This window comes from Carcharodon carcharias, chromosome 30 (assembly GCF_017639515.1).
Source record: "Carcharodon carcharias isolate sCarCar2 chromosome 30, sCarCar2.pri, whole genome shotgun sequence".
NCBI lineage: Eukaryota > Metazoa > Chordata > Chondrichthyes > Lamniformes > Lamnidae > Carcharodon > Carcharodon carcharias.
In genome coordinates this window covers 19394217-19409720 of record NC_054496.1, presented here as the reverse complement: position 1 = coordinate 19409720, position 15504 = coordinate 19394217, and the positions used below count along the sequence as shown (strand labels likewise).

General features: G+C 44.8%; 1 protein-coding gene across 3 annotated transcripts in view; it reads right to left on the bottom strand.

Moving 5' to 3' along the window:
- LOC121271366 (adhesion G protein-coupled receptor E3-like) overlaps positions 1 to 15504 on the bottom strand; it is a 54142-nt gene that overhangs the window by 32986 nt on the left and 5652 nt on the right. For 2 of the 3 annotated variants that reach the window (XM_041177329.1, XM_041177331.1), the window contains exons 2-5: positions 9698 to 9790; positions 8405 to 8560; positions 7313 to 7396; positions 4893 to 5045 (exon numbers count right to left, since the gene is read on the bottom strand). In XM_041177329.1, the coding sequence (XP_041033263.1) occupies positions 4893 to 5045; positions 7313 to 7396; positions 8405 to 8560; positions 9698 to 9790 (486 nt within the window). Of the gene's footprint in view, positions 1 to 4892; positions 5046 to 7312; positions 7397 to 8404; positions 8561 to 9697; positions 9791 to 12640; positions 12728 to 15504 lie in introns of those variants that run through there. The other variant, XM_041177332.1, reaches the window with a different exon arrangement.

Below are 15504 nucleotides of genomic sequence, written 5' to 3'. Positions count from 1 at the left end.
GGGTTTCACAGTCAGCAGGCTGCCTCTGCCTCCACTGTGGATGTCCGGAGACGTTGCAGCTAGGTTAGGAAAGATAAGGAGAATTAGTTGCACAGCCTGGGCACGGGTGTTAATCACTTGTACATAATGTTCATTATTGTCAATAAACTCCCAAGAATGTCTCCCTGTCTATGGCTCCTTGTTCTGATGAGCAGTGTTCTTGTCACTCAGATGTGAAACCTTTCTGCCCAAGATAAATTCAGGTGTCTCAGTCCAGGGCCTCTTCCCTATGCTGTGAGCAGCCTTTGGAAAAAAGTGATGGTCCGGCCTCACACTCCCTGGAAACATTACAGATTCCTGCAATCCGACGGTGATTGTCATTGCTGCCAGAATGTAGTGGGAGGCACCTGGAGTTCTCTCATTCTCTCAGTGTGTTCTCAGCATCTTTAAGGTGGGGCTGGCCCCCATCTCTTCAGCATCTGTGACTACTGATGCTGTGCTCCTGAAGGGTTCAGGTGCTGAAGGTGGACAAAGGATCAGATGCTTCTAAAGTTTCATGGCTGCGTCTCTAAGATATGACCCTGATCACAGAGCGCAAGAGAGCTGCCCTCGGCCAGACAGGAGTCAGACATTCTCAGAGGCTGTGTGAAGATCTATGGAGTGTCCTCACTGCAGGTCATCATCCTCCTGCAATCGAGCGACTATTAGGGCCTTCACTACATCTCCATGACAGGAGCATTCTCACAGAGGATATGTGCACTGCCATAAGCCAGACTGGAATCAAACATTCACAGATGCAATGTGAGGATCTATGGGGTCACCTCACTGCATATCGTCATCATCCTCCAAACATTTAGCAGCTATGAGGGTCTCCCGGAGCACACCTCCCTCGTCTAGCCAGTAGAAGGGCCTTATCCCCATTATTGTCGCCTTCACGGCCTCCTCATCCACATGCTTGTCGGCGTCCTCCTCATTGGAGGAGCTCACCAGCTTCTCCATTTCCTCCTCAGCCTGCTTGTCTTCCCATTGCAGCACCAGGTTGTAAAGGACGCAGCAGAAGACAATGATGTGTGACATCCTCTGTGGACTGTATTGCAGGGCTCCACCGGACCGGTCCAGGCACTATAACATCATCTTCAGCATCCCAATGGTCTGCTCCACCAAGTTGTGAGCTGCAGCATGAGACTCATTATACGGTTGCTCTGCTGCAGTATGAGGTTGTCATACAGGTGTCATCAGCCATGGCCTCTGCCAGTAGACTTTGTCCCCGAGGAGCCATCCCTGCAGCTTCTGTAGACCCTGGAAGACTTCAGGGATCTGTGACTGACTGAGGATGTAGGAGTCATGGACACTCCCTGGAATCCATGCGCACACCTGCAGGATGCATTCCTGGTTGTCACACACCCGCTGCACATTCAGCGAATGGAATCCCTTGCGGTTAATGTAGTTTACTGTGTGTTGCGACGGAGATCTGAGCACCACATGAATGCAGTGGATCACACCCTGAGCCTGTGGGAAACCCAAGATCTGGGTGAATCCAATTGCTCTTGCAATCTGGTTGTCCTGGTCCCAGGCGAAATGCACAAAGTTGTGTGCCCTCGCAAAGATGGCATCCATGACCTCATGGATGCATTTGTGGCTGTGAGATCCCACAGAGGTCACCTGTGGAACCCTGAAAGGAGCCATTGATGTAGAAATTGAGCATTGTGGTCATTTTCACAGCCACTGGCAGTGGATGCCCTCCATGTTCCTGTGGCGTCAAATCCTGGCAGATGCAACTAACCAGTTCCCTAGACATGCGGAGTCTTTGGCGATACTGGTTCTCGGTCATCTGCAGGAATGACAGGAGGTGTCTATAGACCCTGGGTGTCGCTAGGCGCTGACCAGCGACAGCTTGCTGTGGCTCTTCGGCAACATGTGCGGGAGCCCCAGCTGCCCACTCTTCCTGAGGTTGCTGCTCCTGCCTCTGTGCTGCCAGGTGCCTCAGTCGCACTCTCCTCCATCGTCTTCACTCTCTGTAGGCCAACAGGCACACAGCTATTTCACCAGACTCTATGATCCTAATATACTCCTCCTGCAGGATGAAAGAGAGAGACATGTGGTTCGCATGGGTGTATTAAGGACCTGTCCTGGTTAAGCGTGAAGGCCCCTTAATGCTTCCTGGAGAGTGCTGGCCACCACTTGGATAGCCAGAGATTAGTGCACTACATGGCTGCCCGAAACCCCACCCACCTCCGCCTCGATTGGCGGCAGCTTTGCCCACTGGACTGCATGCTGTGCTCTCAGCTCAGACACAGACATTCTCCTAACCCATGCTGCAAGGTTGCACTGTTAGCTTGAACCATGGGGAAGACTGGTCCAAACCGGGGTGCTGACATTGCAAGGGATTGTGAGCACCTCCAGCAGTGACTGCTCCATGGCCAGCTTTAGCAAGGCGATTGTACAATATGTGCAGTCATCCAACTGTTCTGCAGTCTACTAAAATGCTCATGACTTTGCAGTCTGTGCTGGGGGTGGCGGGAGGTGGGAAGGTGGTGGTGAAAAGCTTTGGAGCACCTGGTGGTGCTAAGATGCCTCTGCATTGCTTCAGTGGGCAGATACGCTAGAAGCCCAACTCCAATCATATCCATGTGGCTGTGCCTGAACTGTCTGCAGAGGAATGGTCCTCTTACACAGGTTTCTTTAAATGTGGCCACTTCCCTCGCCCACCCTACCCTCCACCCTGAATGCTTGTGCGTTATATTCAAAGACAGGGGTGCCCTTGCCCCCTCCCCGACCGTCACAGGTCACGTCAATGCCTGGGCTGCCCTTAGCCCCAACACCCCCTCTAATAAGTCGCCTCAACGGCTGGGCTGTCTTTAACTCCAACCTCCCCACAAGTCGTCTCAACGACTGGGCTGTCCTTAACCCCAACGCCCCTCAAGCTTGAAGTCCAAAAGACGATCCTGGCGAGAGCTGCACAACATTACTGTGTGCTTACCTCCAAGTTCCGCTCAAAGTGCAGGCCGCTAAGTGCAAGCCTTTTATGTGCTGTTGTGAAATACGACGGCGTACTTTCCTACCAAGGTAGATGGACAATCCAGTGACAGGGGGTCAATTCCGGTAGACTGGCCTAATAATTATATGCTGATGTATTACAATGAGGTTCCCGGTGTCCAATAACAGGAAACACAGCCTGCCATTGGCGGGATGAGCTGACAACCGCAAACTGGTTTCACGCTGTCGTGAAACCGATTGCGCCATACTGTCTGGGCACAGAAAATTCCGCCCATCCTCATTTCAAAAGACAGATGATGACTATGGCAACGATGAAACTTCTATTATCAAGGGAATACAAGCCTAGCCTATGTAACCTGCCCTCATAATTTAACACTTTTAACCCCAGTATCATTCTGGTGAATCTACACTGCATTGCCTCCAAGGCCAATACAACGTTCCTGAAGTGCAGTGCTCAGAACTGAATATAGTATTCCAGATGGGCTCTAACCAGAGAGCTCTGTGTTGTTGTAAAATAGCTGCTAGTGCTTTGTGTTCTAGCTCTCCTTGAGATAAAGGCCATTAAACCTTTTTAATTATGTGGGTTTACATAACCCACATAGCAATAGTCATGTCTGCAGAACTCCCTTTTGCCAGGCTAGCCATTTTCTAGCATTTTGCCTTGCAGTGAAGCTCCTTTGACACTGGAACAGTGCAGATGTATTAATTACAAGGCTTTGCTTGTTTCAAATGTCAATTTGGCTTGGTTGATAGTGCTCACACCTCAGATGCTGAAGTGTATGAATGAATATAGACACCCAGCAGCTCAAAATAAATAAATCTATGAAAATATGGTATAGATAGATGGAGCCATAAAAAAAGGCTTTTGGTTTTATAAATGGGTGCAGGAAGTATGATGAACTTGTATAAGGCACAGTTATTGTACTGTGTATAATTTGGGAATCCCATTATATAGAAGATATTAGAGATATCAAGGAAAGGGGTTTAAGGTTCACTAGGTTGTCTTAGAGGAAAGTTTGAGCAAGTTGGGCCTATACTCACTGGAGTTTAGAAAAATGGTGACCTCATTGAAACATATAAATTCTGAGGGGCCTGCTGAGAGAATGATTCCCCTCAAGGGGAAACCTAGAACAGTTTAAAAATAAGGGGTTTCCCATTTAAGACGAAAATGAAGAGAATTTTTTTTTCCAAATGATCATTATTCTCCGGAATTCTCATCCAGAGAGAGCAGTGGAGACTGGGTCAAATATATTCAAGGTGGAGTTAGGATGATTTTTGATTGACAAAGGAGTTAAGAGCTATCGGGAACAGGCAGGAAAGCAAAGTTAAGACCACAATCAGATCAGCCATGATCTTACTGAATGGCAGAGCAGGCTCAATGGGTCAAATGGCCTATACCTGCTCCTGTTTCTTAAGATCTTATGTCACTGGTTTCCATAGCCATTAAAACCTGTTCTTTTTATTTAAAGCAGGTCTCCCTGATAAATTGTCCATGAAGGACCTAACAGGTTGTTATTGCGATTACAGCGACCTCCACAGGTCATAAACATAGGAAATAGGAGCAGAAGTAGGTCATATGGCCCATCAAGTCTGCTCCGCCATTTAATAAGATCTTGGTTGAACTTCTATGTCTTTTCCATTTTCCCCGGCTATCCCTGTATTCCCTGATTCTCTTCTTCTCCAAGTCTCAATTGCTCCCAGTCTTCAATAAACTCATCGACCAGGCACCACAGGCCTCTGAAGTTGAGAATTCCAAAGATTCACTTAGAGTGAAGAAATTTCTCCTCATCTCAGTCCTAAATGGCCAATCCTTATCCTGAGACTGTGAGGCAATGTGCTCTATCACAAAACATTTTTGACAATTTTTATTTTCTGCAGTAGCATAGAGAAATATAATGCATAAATGTTCTACTTACCACTGCACCTTTGTGAAAATGCACTTTCCCGTGATTTACGTGATCCGTACACATGCCCACAGCTACAATACCGATAACTAGGTGCAATGAAACATCTCATATTTACAGTACACCAATTAATCTGAATGTATTCTCGGGAGCCACAAGCCCAGTCTAAAACAAAGAGAACCAGAGTTACAAAGAGTCTTTTCATTTTTTAGTGAATTGAAGTGCACAGTGATTATTTTAGCCTGGGTGTTAGAGAGTGTGGCTGATAATCATGAATTTGTATTGATCCCAATTGATAAACCTTTCCTCAAAGCGATTATGGTAACTCAAATAATCAACCACACGAATGCCAAGTCAATCAGAGCAGGTGAGAGACTGGATAATCTGTGACGAGTAGCTCACCTCCTGACTTCACAAAGCCTCTCCACTGCCCATAAAGCAGAAGTGGAGGCACCAATTCATCACTTTTGCCATCCTTTTCTTTGATATTGTTCTCACAATGCTTACTGAGCTTTGTTACTCTCAGAGCAACAATAGGAGTGAGTTCAAGGCCTTAAGAGAGTGTGCAGAGGAGATTTAATAGAAAGGCCACGGATGAGGGAATTCAGTTGCATGATGAGATTCAAGAAATTGGGCTTATTCTCCATAGAGCAAAGAAGGTTAAGGGGAAAATTAATTAGAGGTGTTCAAAATAATGAAGGGTAAAATGATTAAAAACTTTTTCCACTACCAGAAAGACCAGAATTCAGATAATGCTGATTTAAGGTATTGGGCAAAAGAGCCAAAGATGAGATGGAGATTTTTTTTTATGCATTGAGTTAAAATAATCGGTAACAGTGACATGATGGTTATGTTACTGCATTAGTAATCCAGAGGCCCGGACTAACAATTTAGGGGCATGAGCTCAAATGGAGCTGCAGAATATAATTTACATAAATCTGGAATTCAAAAAACTTTCTCGGTGAGGGTGATAATGACACGACTGCATTGTTGCAAAGTCATTTAGGGAAAGAAACCTACAGTGGCCTGCATGACGCCAAAACTGACAAAAGGCGGCAGGGATTCAAAAAGGCAGCTCATCACTACCTTCCCAAGGGAAACTAGGGGAGGGCAATAAACGCTGGCCTAGCCAGCAATGCCCACATTCTGTGAATTAATAAAAACAAGTTTGAACTTTTGTATCAAAGTTAATTTTGCCATCTTTTAATAGGGGTGGAAATCCAGTGAACACATTTGTTTAAATTATTCTTTCACAGGATATGGGCATCGTTGGCTAGGCCAGCATTTAATGCCCATTCTTAATGGACTTGGAGAGGGTGATGGTGAGCCCTGAACCACTGCAGTACATGTGCTGTAGGGACACCCAAGGTGCAGTTAAGAAGGGACTCCCAGTATCAAGCAACAGTGAAGGAATGGCAATATAGTTCCAAGTCAGGATGGTGTGTGACTTGGAAGAGAACCTCTAGGTGGTGGCATTCCCATGCATCTGCTGCCCTTGTCCTTCTAGGTTGTAGAGGTCGTGTGTTTGGAAGGTGCTGTTGAAGGAGCCTTGGTGAGTTGCTGCAGTGCATCTTGTAGATGGTACACACTGCTGTCACTGTGCATCGAGGGATTGAACGTTTAAGATGGTGGATGGGGTGCCTATGAAGTGGGCTGTTAACATAATGCAGCAGTAGAGTAGACAACTTTGGCTGGACATATTCATGGAGGTCTTATTATGCATCTATGTAGAACCACCATCTGCAAATTCCCTCCAAGCCACAGGCCATCCGGACTTGGAGCTATAATATTGGAACTCCATTCCAAACAGCATTTTGGGTGTTCCTACACCAAATGGCCTGTTCAAGAAGGCAGCTCACCATCACTTTCTTAAGGTCTATTGAGGATGGGTAACTAATGCTGGCCTAGCCAATGACACTCACATCCTATGAAAGAATAAAAAAAAGGTGTTCAAAGGATTTGCACCCTTATTAAAAGATTGTAGAATGAACTTTGGTACAAAAGTTCACATTATTAATTCATGGGATGTGGATGTCGCTGGCAAGGCCAGCATTTATTGCCCATCCCTAATTTCCATTGAGAAGCTGGTAGTGAGCTGCGTTCTTGAATCCCTGCAGTCTTCTGTCATTTTTGGCTTCACACAGGCCACTCTAGGTTTCTTTCCCTCAAGGACATTAGTAAACCAGATGGGTTTTTACAACAAAACAGTTGTGTTCCCCCTTACTGAGACTAGTTTTTTTAATTCCAGATTTATCTAATTGAAATTCCGCAGTTCCATTGGTGGGATTTAAACTCGTGCTCCTATTCATTAGTCCAGGCCTCTGAATTAATAATCCAGTAACATAGCCACCATGTCACTGTACACCCGCATCCAGAATCAACCATTTTAAGAGGGCAGAAAGACAGAGGGCACGCCAATGGTGATTACTCACCAAAACAGAAGCTTTTTCTACCAATGTATCCAGGTGGACACAGTCCACTGTTCAAAGTATCGTTGATATAACGTTGGTTTACATCTGCAAAAAGAATCAAATATCTGAAAATAGTTCTTCGATACAAATGATTTGTTGAAAAGAAGTTTGTGTAGAGTGATGCACATCTGGCTGCAGGTAAGTTCTGGTGAATTGAGAGCTCAAAAGAAAGGGATGTGAAATGGGTTCAGTGGGTGTAACATTTATCCCTTTAGGCCTCCGTTTGTGCTCAATACTGGGGCGGTGGTGGACAGGGGAAAACAAATGCCCATTTGCTGTTCCTAAATGCCACTGCTTTTACAGACGCTTATATTTTTTCTGGCAAACTGAACCAGAACTTGCACTAAAACTAAGCAGGAGCCTCGTGAATTAACGCAAACCAAGTTCATGTAATGCCACTTCGACCTCCCCATCCCATTTTCGCTCTCACTGTTTCACCAACACCACGTCGCTTCCCATAAACTGACTGCAGCAGGTGCAAATTCGGAGATGGCCATTTTGAAACACAGTCAGCAGAATCTCAGCTGCGCCCAGGTAACTCTCCATGGAGCTTTTCGTGGAAATGCTTTTTTTTTGCTTCTAAAGCTGGATTGACTCAGGGGATTTAAAAGCCCATTGGGAGGGCCTTCCTGAACTGGTGGCATAACCCGATTTCCTACCCCATCATGTACAAATGGCCTAATACAAACATACGAATTAGGAGCAGGAGTAGACCATTTGAGCCTGTTCCACTATTTGATAAGATCGTGGCTGATCTGATTGTGGCCTCAGCTCTAATTTCCTGTCTATCCCCTATAACATTTGACTTCCTAGTCAATCAAGAATCTATCTAACTCAGCCTTAAAAATATTCAATGACCTTGCCTATGAAGGGAGCTGAGTTGAAGTGAGACCTTAAATATGCTAGCAACTCCTTTGGCCAACCCTCACTCTACCCAATCCCCACTCATTCTCCATTCACCCCACAATACTCAAGAAAGATCACAAACAGAAACAACAGCTTAACACTACATTACCTAATACAGAGGTATAATTTATGACTCCTTATTATTACCTCTGCACCTTTTTGACAAATCAGAATATTCTGGTACAATGGCACTCTTGCTTCTAATACATCCACAATGCAAATTCGCAGGTGCAAGTTTGCAGTTTACAGACCCCGGACACTCTTTTATTCGAAGAACTTGATCCATGTCACAGTGGTCATAACCTGAAATGTAGGGAGCACATAAGAAGATTCATTTTATATTTGATCAATTAAGATGCACAACAGGAGCCAGTGAATATTTTTCTCTTGGGAGTTTGCAGATGGTTGTGGAGAGACACGGTGAGATGTTATGTTAAACTGGTATCAGTGGCAACGGATAAATGTTTCACAATTCCTGGACGTTCCATGCAGGACATTATTGAAGGGTTGGCGACCACATTGGGTAAAGGTGATTGGGTTATTGCCACATAATCAACTTAAATCCATGGCCCCAAGTTTAATGGGGGAGCTGTACAGGGGGGAATGTTGCAAGCTGGTCATCTCTCTGAGTTTCCTGCCCATTTTCATAGCCTCTTCTTCTCTGTGCAGCAATCATTGACTGAAATTTGACACCTCATGAAAGAAAATTGTTTTTGATGTCTGTGCACTGCAGGAAGACCCATCCCCATGACTAAGAGCTACTGAGAAATATGCGTTTTCCCTATACTCTCACATGTTCCAGTTACACGAGTTCAGAGAGTTTCAGTGCAACGTGACGGCCAAGGTTTTGACATCATCAGGGCTTTTCAGGGATATGTCTAGAGTTTAAAACAGCCATGTTCTAGTTAAGTAATTCTAGAATCTTGTGAAAAGGCTAGAAATGTTAGAGACTGTATGTGATGCCAATCCACAAGTGCAGCCATAGCTTGGTTTTGACTCGCCTTCAAGTTAGAAACTCATGGGTTCATCTTTGACTCCAGAAGCTTGAACACACAATCCAGGCTGACAGTCCAGCATGCTGCTGAGAGAGTGCTGCACTGCTGGAGGTGCCGTCTTTCGGATAAGACGTAATTAAATCGAGGCCCATTCTGCACTCTCAGGTGGGCTTAAAAGATCCCGTAACACTATTTAGAAGTAGAGCAAGGGAGGTCTCCCTGGAGAATCTGGGTGATATTTATCCCTCAACCAACATCACTAAACAGGTTAACTGATCTTTACTTCGTTGCTATTAGTGGGAGCTTGCTGTGCATAATTTGGCTATGACATTTCCTACATTACAAATGATCACACCTATTGGCCGTAAAGTACTTTGGGACATCTTGAGGCGTGAAGGGCAATACATAAATGCAATTCTTTCTTTTGTAGCTAATAACTACTCACCGATGCAGAACCCATTGTTTTGCACGTAGAAAAAAGGTTTGCAGTTATCACTCGTGATTATAAATTGATTCATTAACTTCCCAAAATAGCTCACTGTAAGAAAAAGAAACATTTGATTACTCAGAAATATCCCTTCAGGTCCTTTATCGAGCAATTGTTGATCAGTCTGTTGCCTGAAGCAGAATATCTTTTTGTTAACAAGGACATTTTGATCTTCCAGCACCATGGCAAGTGGTGGGTCAGCCGATTTAACCTGGCACTGCTCACAGAGGGGCATGAACATACCTAGGGGCACAGTGGATGGGATAAGACCAGCTGGTCCTCTGGGCTTGCCATCTATCGTCAAAGTGCAACTGAGCACCTTGACCATCCCCTCAACGCCACCCACACATTTCTCTTTACTCTCTATATCATGTAGAGCCTTCAATTATAAATGCTGAATAAATGAGTAAGGTGTGTGGGGCATTCAGTTTTGTCCTGTCATGGGGAGAGATCACAGGTACATGACTAATGCAACTGGCCCTGTCAAGCTCAGTCCATCTGCACATCATCTACCCCATGCATTTAATATCACCATGGCAAAATTCTGCATAAATATTCCTTCATTCATATGATGCTTACAATACAGAAGGAGGCCATTTGGCCCATCGATCCATGCTGGTTCTGTGTAAGAACCACTCACCAAGTCCCACTCCTCCCCATAGCCTTCAGATAATTGTCCAATTCTCTTTTGAACACCTTGATTGAATCTGTCGCCACTTCACTCTCTGGTAGTGCATTCCAGATCCTAACATTTGCTGCGTAAAAAAGGTTTTTCCTCATGTCACGTTTGCTTCTTTTGCCTATCACCTTAAATATGTGCCTCTGGTTTTCTGGTTCCGCCAACGGGAACAGATTTTCCCTATCTACTCTGCCAGGTTTCTGAGTGACAAGATTGTGGATTCAAATCCCACCCCAGAGACCTGAGCATCTAGATTGACACTCCCAATGCCGTACTGAGTTGGTGCTCCACTGGTGGAAGTGGTGTCTATTTAGTTGAGATATTAAACGAAAGCCATGTCTGCCTTTTCAGATAACTGTAAAAAAAAATTCTCCAGTGTCATAGCTGACAATGTTAGAAATGCAGGTCCATTTAAGAGTAAACAAGGGTAAGCTTCAGAGTGAATTGAGAGTAGGTGATGCTCACTGAAGCCTGTACTTAAGAGCTAGGTTTTTCCCCAGTAAGGGGATTTTGCTTCTGGAGAGAGCAAGGATCCAGAAGGGAAGAGTGGAAACAAGTATTTGTACTGAACTATGGTTTAACAATAAAGCAGTTGTGACTCACAGAATGTTTTCGGTTGCCTAATTCAGTAAATAGATATCCACCTACTAAACAATACTAATCCCGCAACCAGCATTGATTATCCGATTATTACCTCATTGCTGGTTGTGGGAGCTTGCTGTGTTCAAATTGGCTGCCATGTTTCCTACATTATAGCAGCAACTATCCTTCAACAATACTTTATTGGCTCTAAAGCGCTTTGCGACATCCTGAAGTTGTGAAAAGTACTATATAAATGCAAATCTTTTTTTTTATCCAAAGCCAGAGAGTTCAGACGCAGATTGGCTAGAGTCAGAAAATAAGGATCCCCAATGTGTACCAACGTATGACTAGAATGCAACCAACTAAAGCCATGGAGCTTATCAACACATCTGCTTATCCAGCTGGGGTCTACCTACATATTTTTGTATTAATATGCATGGTTCCCTGATTTAAGAACCCCAACTCTCCAGGCATCATTAATGAGCCAGGTTATTTGCTCGATCATCAAGAGAGCCCGAGTGTACTTTACCTGGCCGAGTATGCAATGTGGAAGTTGCTTTGGTTTCAATGTTTCATCAACAGGCATGCTTCCCCATATCCAAATTGACTTTAATTACTGTCTCTCTAAGTATAATCATTAATTATCATTAGACAACAGACAAAGACAGTTTGAGCCAAGGGTAATCACACAGTAAATACCAGAGCCTCCTCACATATAGCATAACCACCAACGTATCTCACATGAAATACACAATTCCAAAACTATCATCTTCCTGGTCACAGTATATGGACTGTAGATCATATGTCACTGGGTACTGATTCCACCATTTTGGACTGAGGAACTCTAGCTTGTATTATGATCATGAAGGCATGAATTCCTAATCAGATGCATGATGGACATCAAGAACAAGTTACATTCATATAGAGCCATTTACATAGTAAAACATCTCAAGGCAATTCGCAGGAGTGATTATCCTGCAAAAATTTGACACCAAGCTTCATGAGGAGATTTTAGTACAGGTGATAAAACATTCCTTGAAGGAGGAGAGGTATAGAGCTAAGCAGCTGAAGGCTTGGCACCAATGGTGCAGCAATGAAGATTAGGGAAATACAAGAGCCTAGAATTAGAGGAGCGCAGAGATCTCCAAGGGCTGCTGGGCTGGAGGAGGTTACAATGATACGGAGAGATTTGAAAAGAAAAATAAGACATTTTTAATCAAAACACTGCCAGGCTACGAGCCAGCAAGTGAAGTGGTAATGGGTGAATAGGACTTGCTGCAAGGCATTCCTTCAAATTGGTTAAAAGACATGCACAGAACAATTAGGTGGCCACCTTGATATTTTAGTCACCCAATTTTAATGCTGTGTACCACGCTGTCCCATAAACAACTGTTTAATTTAGGTCTTTATGTAATGGGCTTTAGTTACAAAATGTGCCCAGCATGAGATTGACTCACATTCAGGACACACAATGATAAGATGTTATAGACCCTCCCTGTCGCTCCTTCCCATTTTTTTCCATAAACCTATCACAGTTCCTAAACTTTTCACTTGACTTGAATAGATATGGTGTGCTAGTTTGGACATTAACCTCTGGATCTACCAGGACCACATAAAGCACTATCAGGTTTTGCTCTCACCTGCAAAAATTTTCAATATTCAGGATCATGGGCTTCTTTTCTCTATTCCAAACTGTCTTCTTAAACCCATTTTCCCCAGTCTCTTCCAGCCTCATCTACAAAAGTAAGCACATGGAGCTCATGGATTTCTTGTCGCTAAGATTGAGATCATCTGATCAGCTGCCTCTACCGCTTTCCTCCCTTCCTCTAGCCCACCAGGCCAAACTTCCTCTAAGACTCCCTCCTGTTCTAGCCCTGAATTTAAATGTTCTTTATTCCCTCTCAAAGCTCATCTTGTCCAGGAGACCCAATATTTCAATACTTCTGCTCTCTTGACCCTATTCCAACTGAACCACTGACCACCCAACTTCCCTTCCTGGTTCCCCTGTTAGCTGATATTGTTTACGATTCTTTCTCCCCAGCCCCTCTCCTTCAAATGTGCCATCATCACCTTTCTCCTCAAAAAAAATCTTAACCTCAACTCCAACTTTCTTCTCCAAAGTCCTTGAATGTATTGTCACTGCCCAAATTTGTGCCCATCTTTCCCAGAGCTCCATGTTTGAATCTCTCTAATCAATTTCTGCCCCTGCCACAGTACGAAAATGGCTTTTATCAAAGACACTAAATGGCATCCTATGTGATTGTGACAAAAAGGTAAACTTTCCCTTCTCGCTCTCCTCCGCCTGTCTGCAACCTTTGATACATTTGACCACACTGTCCTCCTCCAACACCTCTCCACTGTCATCCAGCTGGGTGGGACTGCACTCACCTGGTTCCATTCTTATCTATTTAACCAGAGCCAGAGAATCATCTGCAATAGCTTATCTTTCCTTCTGCATAATTACCTCAAGAATCTATCCTTGGCCCCCTCCTACTTCTCATCTACATGCTGTCATCTGGCGATATCAGGTGAAAACATGTCATTTTCCACATACACACTGACAGCAACCCAGCACTATCTCACCACTACCTCTCGACCCCTCCATTGTCTCGAAATTGTCATGAGCAGAAATTTTTTCCTATTAAATGTTGAGAAGACTGAAGCCATTGTTTTAGGGCCTAGGCAGCTGAAGGCACAGCAACCAATAGTGGAGAGGTTAAAATTAGGGAAACACAAGATGCCAGAATTGAAGGAGTGCAGACATCTCAGGTGGTTGTAGGGGCTGCAGGAGTTTACAGAGATAGCGAGGGGTTGAGGCTATGGAAAGATTTGAAAGCAAGGATGAGAATTTTAAAACTGAGGTGCTGCTAGATGTACAAGGAGAAGCTGTCAGGAGGTGGAAGTTGTCCAGGTAAGCAAAGTTTAAGATTTATTAAAAGGTTCCATAGTGGGGCAGGAAGAGCGCTCTTCTGCACCCCAAAAGGAATCCTTGGGCCTTCCCTGTCCCAGGATCCTTTGTTCCTGACTCTATTCCCACCTCCTGACCTACCAATTGCCAGGGCCAATTCCCACAAGTCCCCAGGTTACAGCCACTTGCTGCATTGTCCAACTGCCACCTATCTGCCTGATATCATTGATTCTGGTTACAGGTGGAAGCCAGGCCTGATGTATTTAACTTAGGCCTTAGAGTTAAAATAGCCCTAGGCCTTCTCATCAGCAAATTGAGATGAGCGCCATTGCCTCACCAGCCCCATGCTAGCCACAAGTTCAAATTCAGGCCAGGGTGTACCTTACAATCAACTGGGTTTGAATCAGTTCTGAGGACTGAGAGTAACGTGGCCCCTTCACTCCATTTAAGCATAAGAAAGCACTGAATTTCTGCTTGCTTGTCCCTACAACCACCCCTCCACTTCTCTCCCCCCACCCCCCCACCTTAAACCAGCTTATATTTCACCCCTCTCCTATTTTTACTTAGTTCTGTTGAAGGGTCATGAGGACTCAAAACCTCAACTTTGTTCTTCTCCGCCGATGCTGCCAGACCTGCTGAGTTTTTCCAGGTAATTCTGTTTTTGTTTTGGATTTCCAGCATCCGTAGTTTTCTGTTTTTATTTTTGTTTTTATCACTGAATTTCTGTAGCCTTTCAGAACCTCAGCACATCAGAAACTGCTTTACACCCAATGGACGGAATCATTCCAGATTTGTGGTAGCAAGCAGAAAAAATAACGTTTTACCCACTGGCCGCAATGGCAGCTTCTCACGTCGTATCATCCCAATCCCCCCACATTAATTATGCATTTCCGGGAAACATGCCATTTCGATGGTGGGCAGACTCTCATTCGCTATCACCTCACTGCTTCATTAGGCCAGGCGCCATATATAAAGTGCAGCCGCGCGCACACTTCTCAGTGCTTTCAGCCCACAACTGCTGCATGGAAGACATGGCCCCAAAAGGCAAAAAGACTGTAGCCCCAAGGCTTAATGACGCGTCACTCGAGCGTGCTTTGGACGCAGTGGAGGCACGCCGTGATGTCCACTACCCCCATTCTGGCTGCAGGATGGGCAGCAACATCACCAATCTGGCATGGGAGGCGGTGGCAGCAGTGGTCAATGCCAACACCCAGAAAAACAGGACAGCCACCCAGTGCCGCAAACGGATGAATGATCTCCTCTGTTCTGCCAAAGTAAGTCACTCTTCTCATCACTCTTAACTCTCACACTCACAAACCCATCACACGTCCACTGGGACCTCACTCATTGCCAGTTCAAGGAAAATCACCATTCACTCTTGCACACGCACCTTTATTATCTTCATCCCGTCCATGGGACCACTCACCATCCACACAGGCCAGGCAGACTTATCATCTGGCCTGGCAGGTGTCCTGCTTATACTCTCTCCATCTCTATTCATGCAGGACAAGCTGGCACACAACAAGAGGGAGAGGTCGCTGACCGGTGGAGGGATGCCTGAAATCAAGGTCCTCACAGACTTTGAAAACAGAGCCA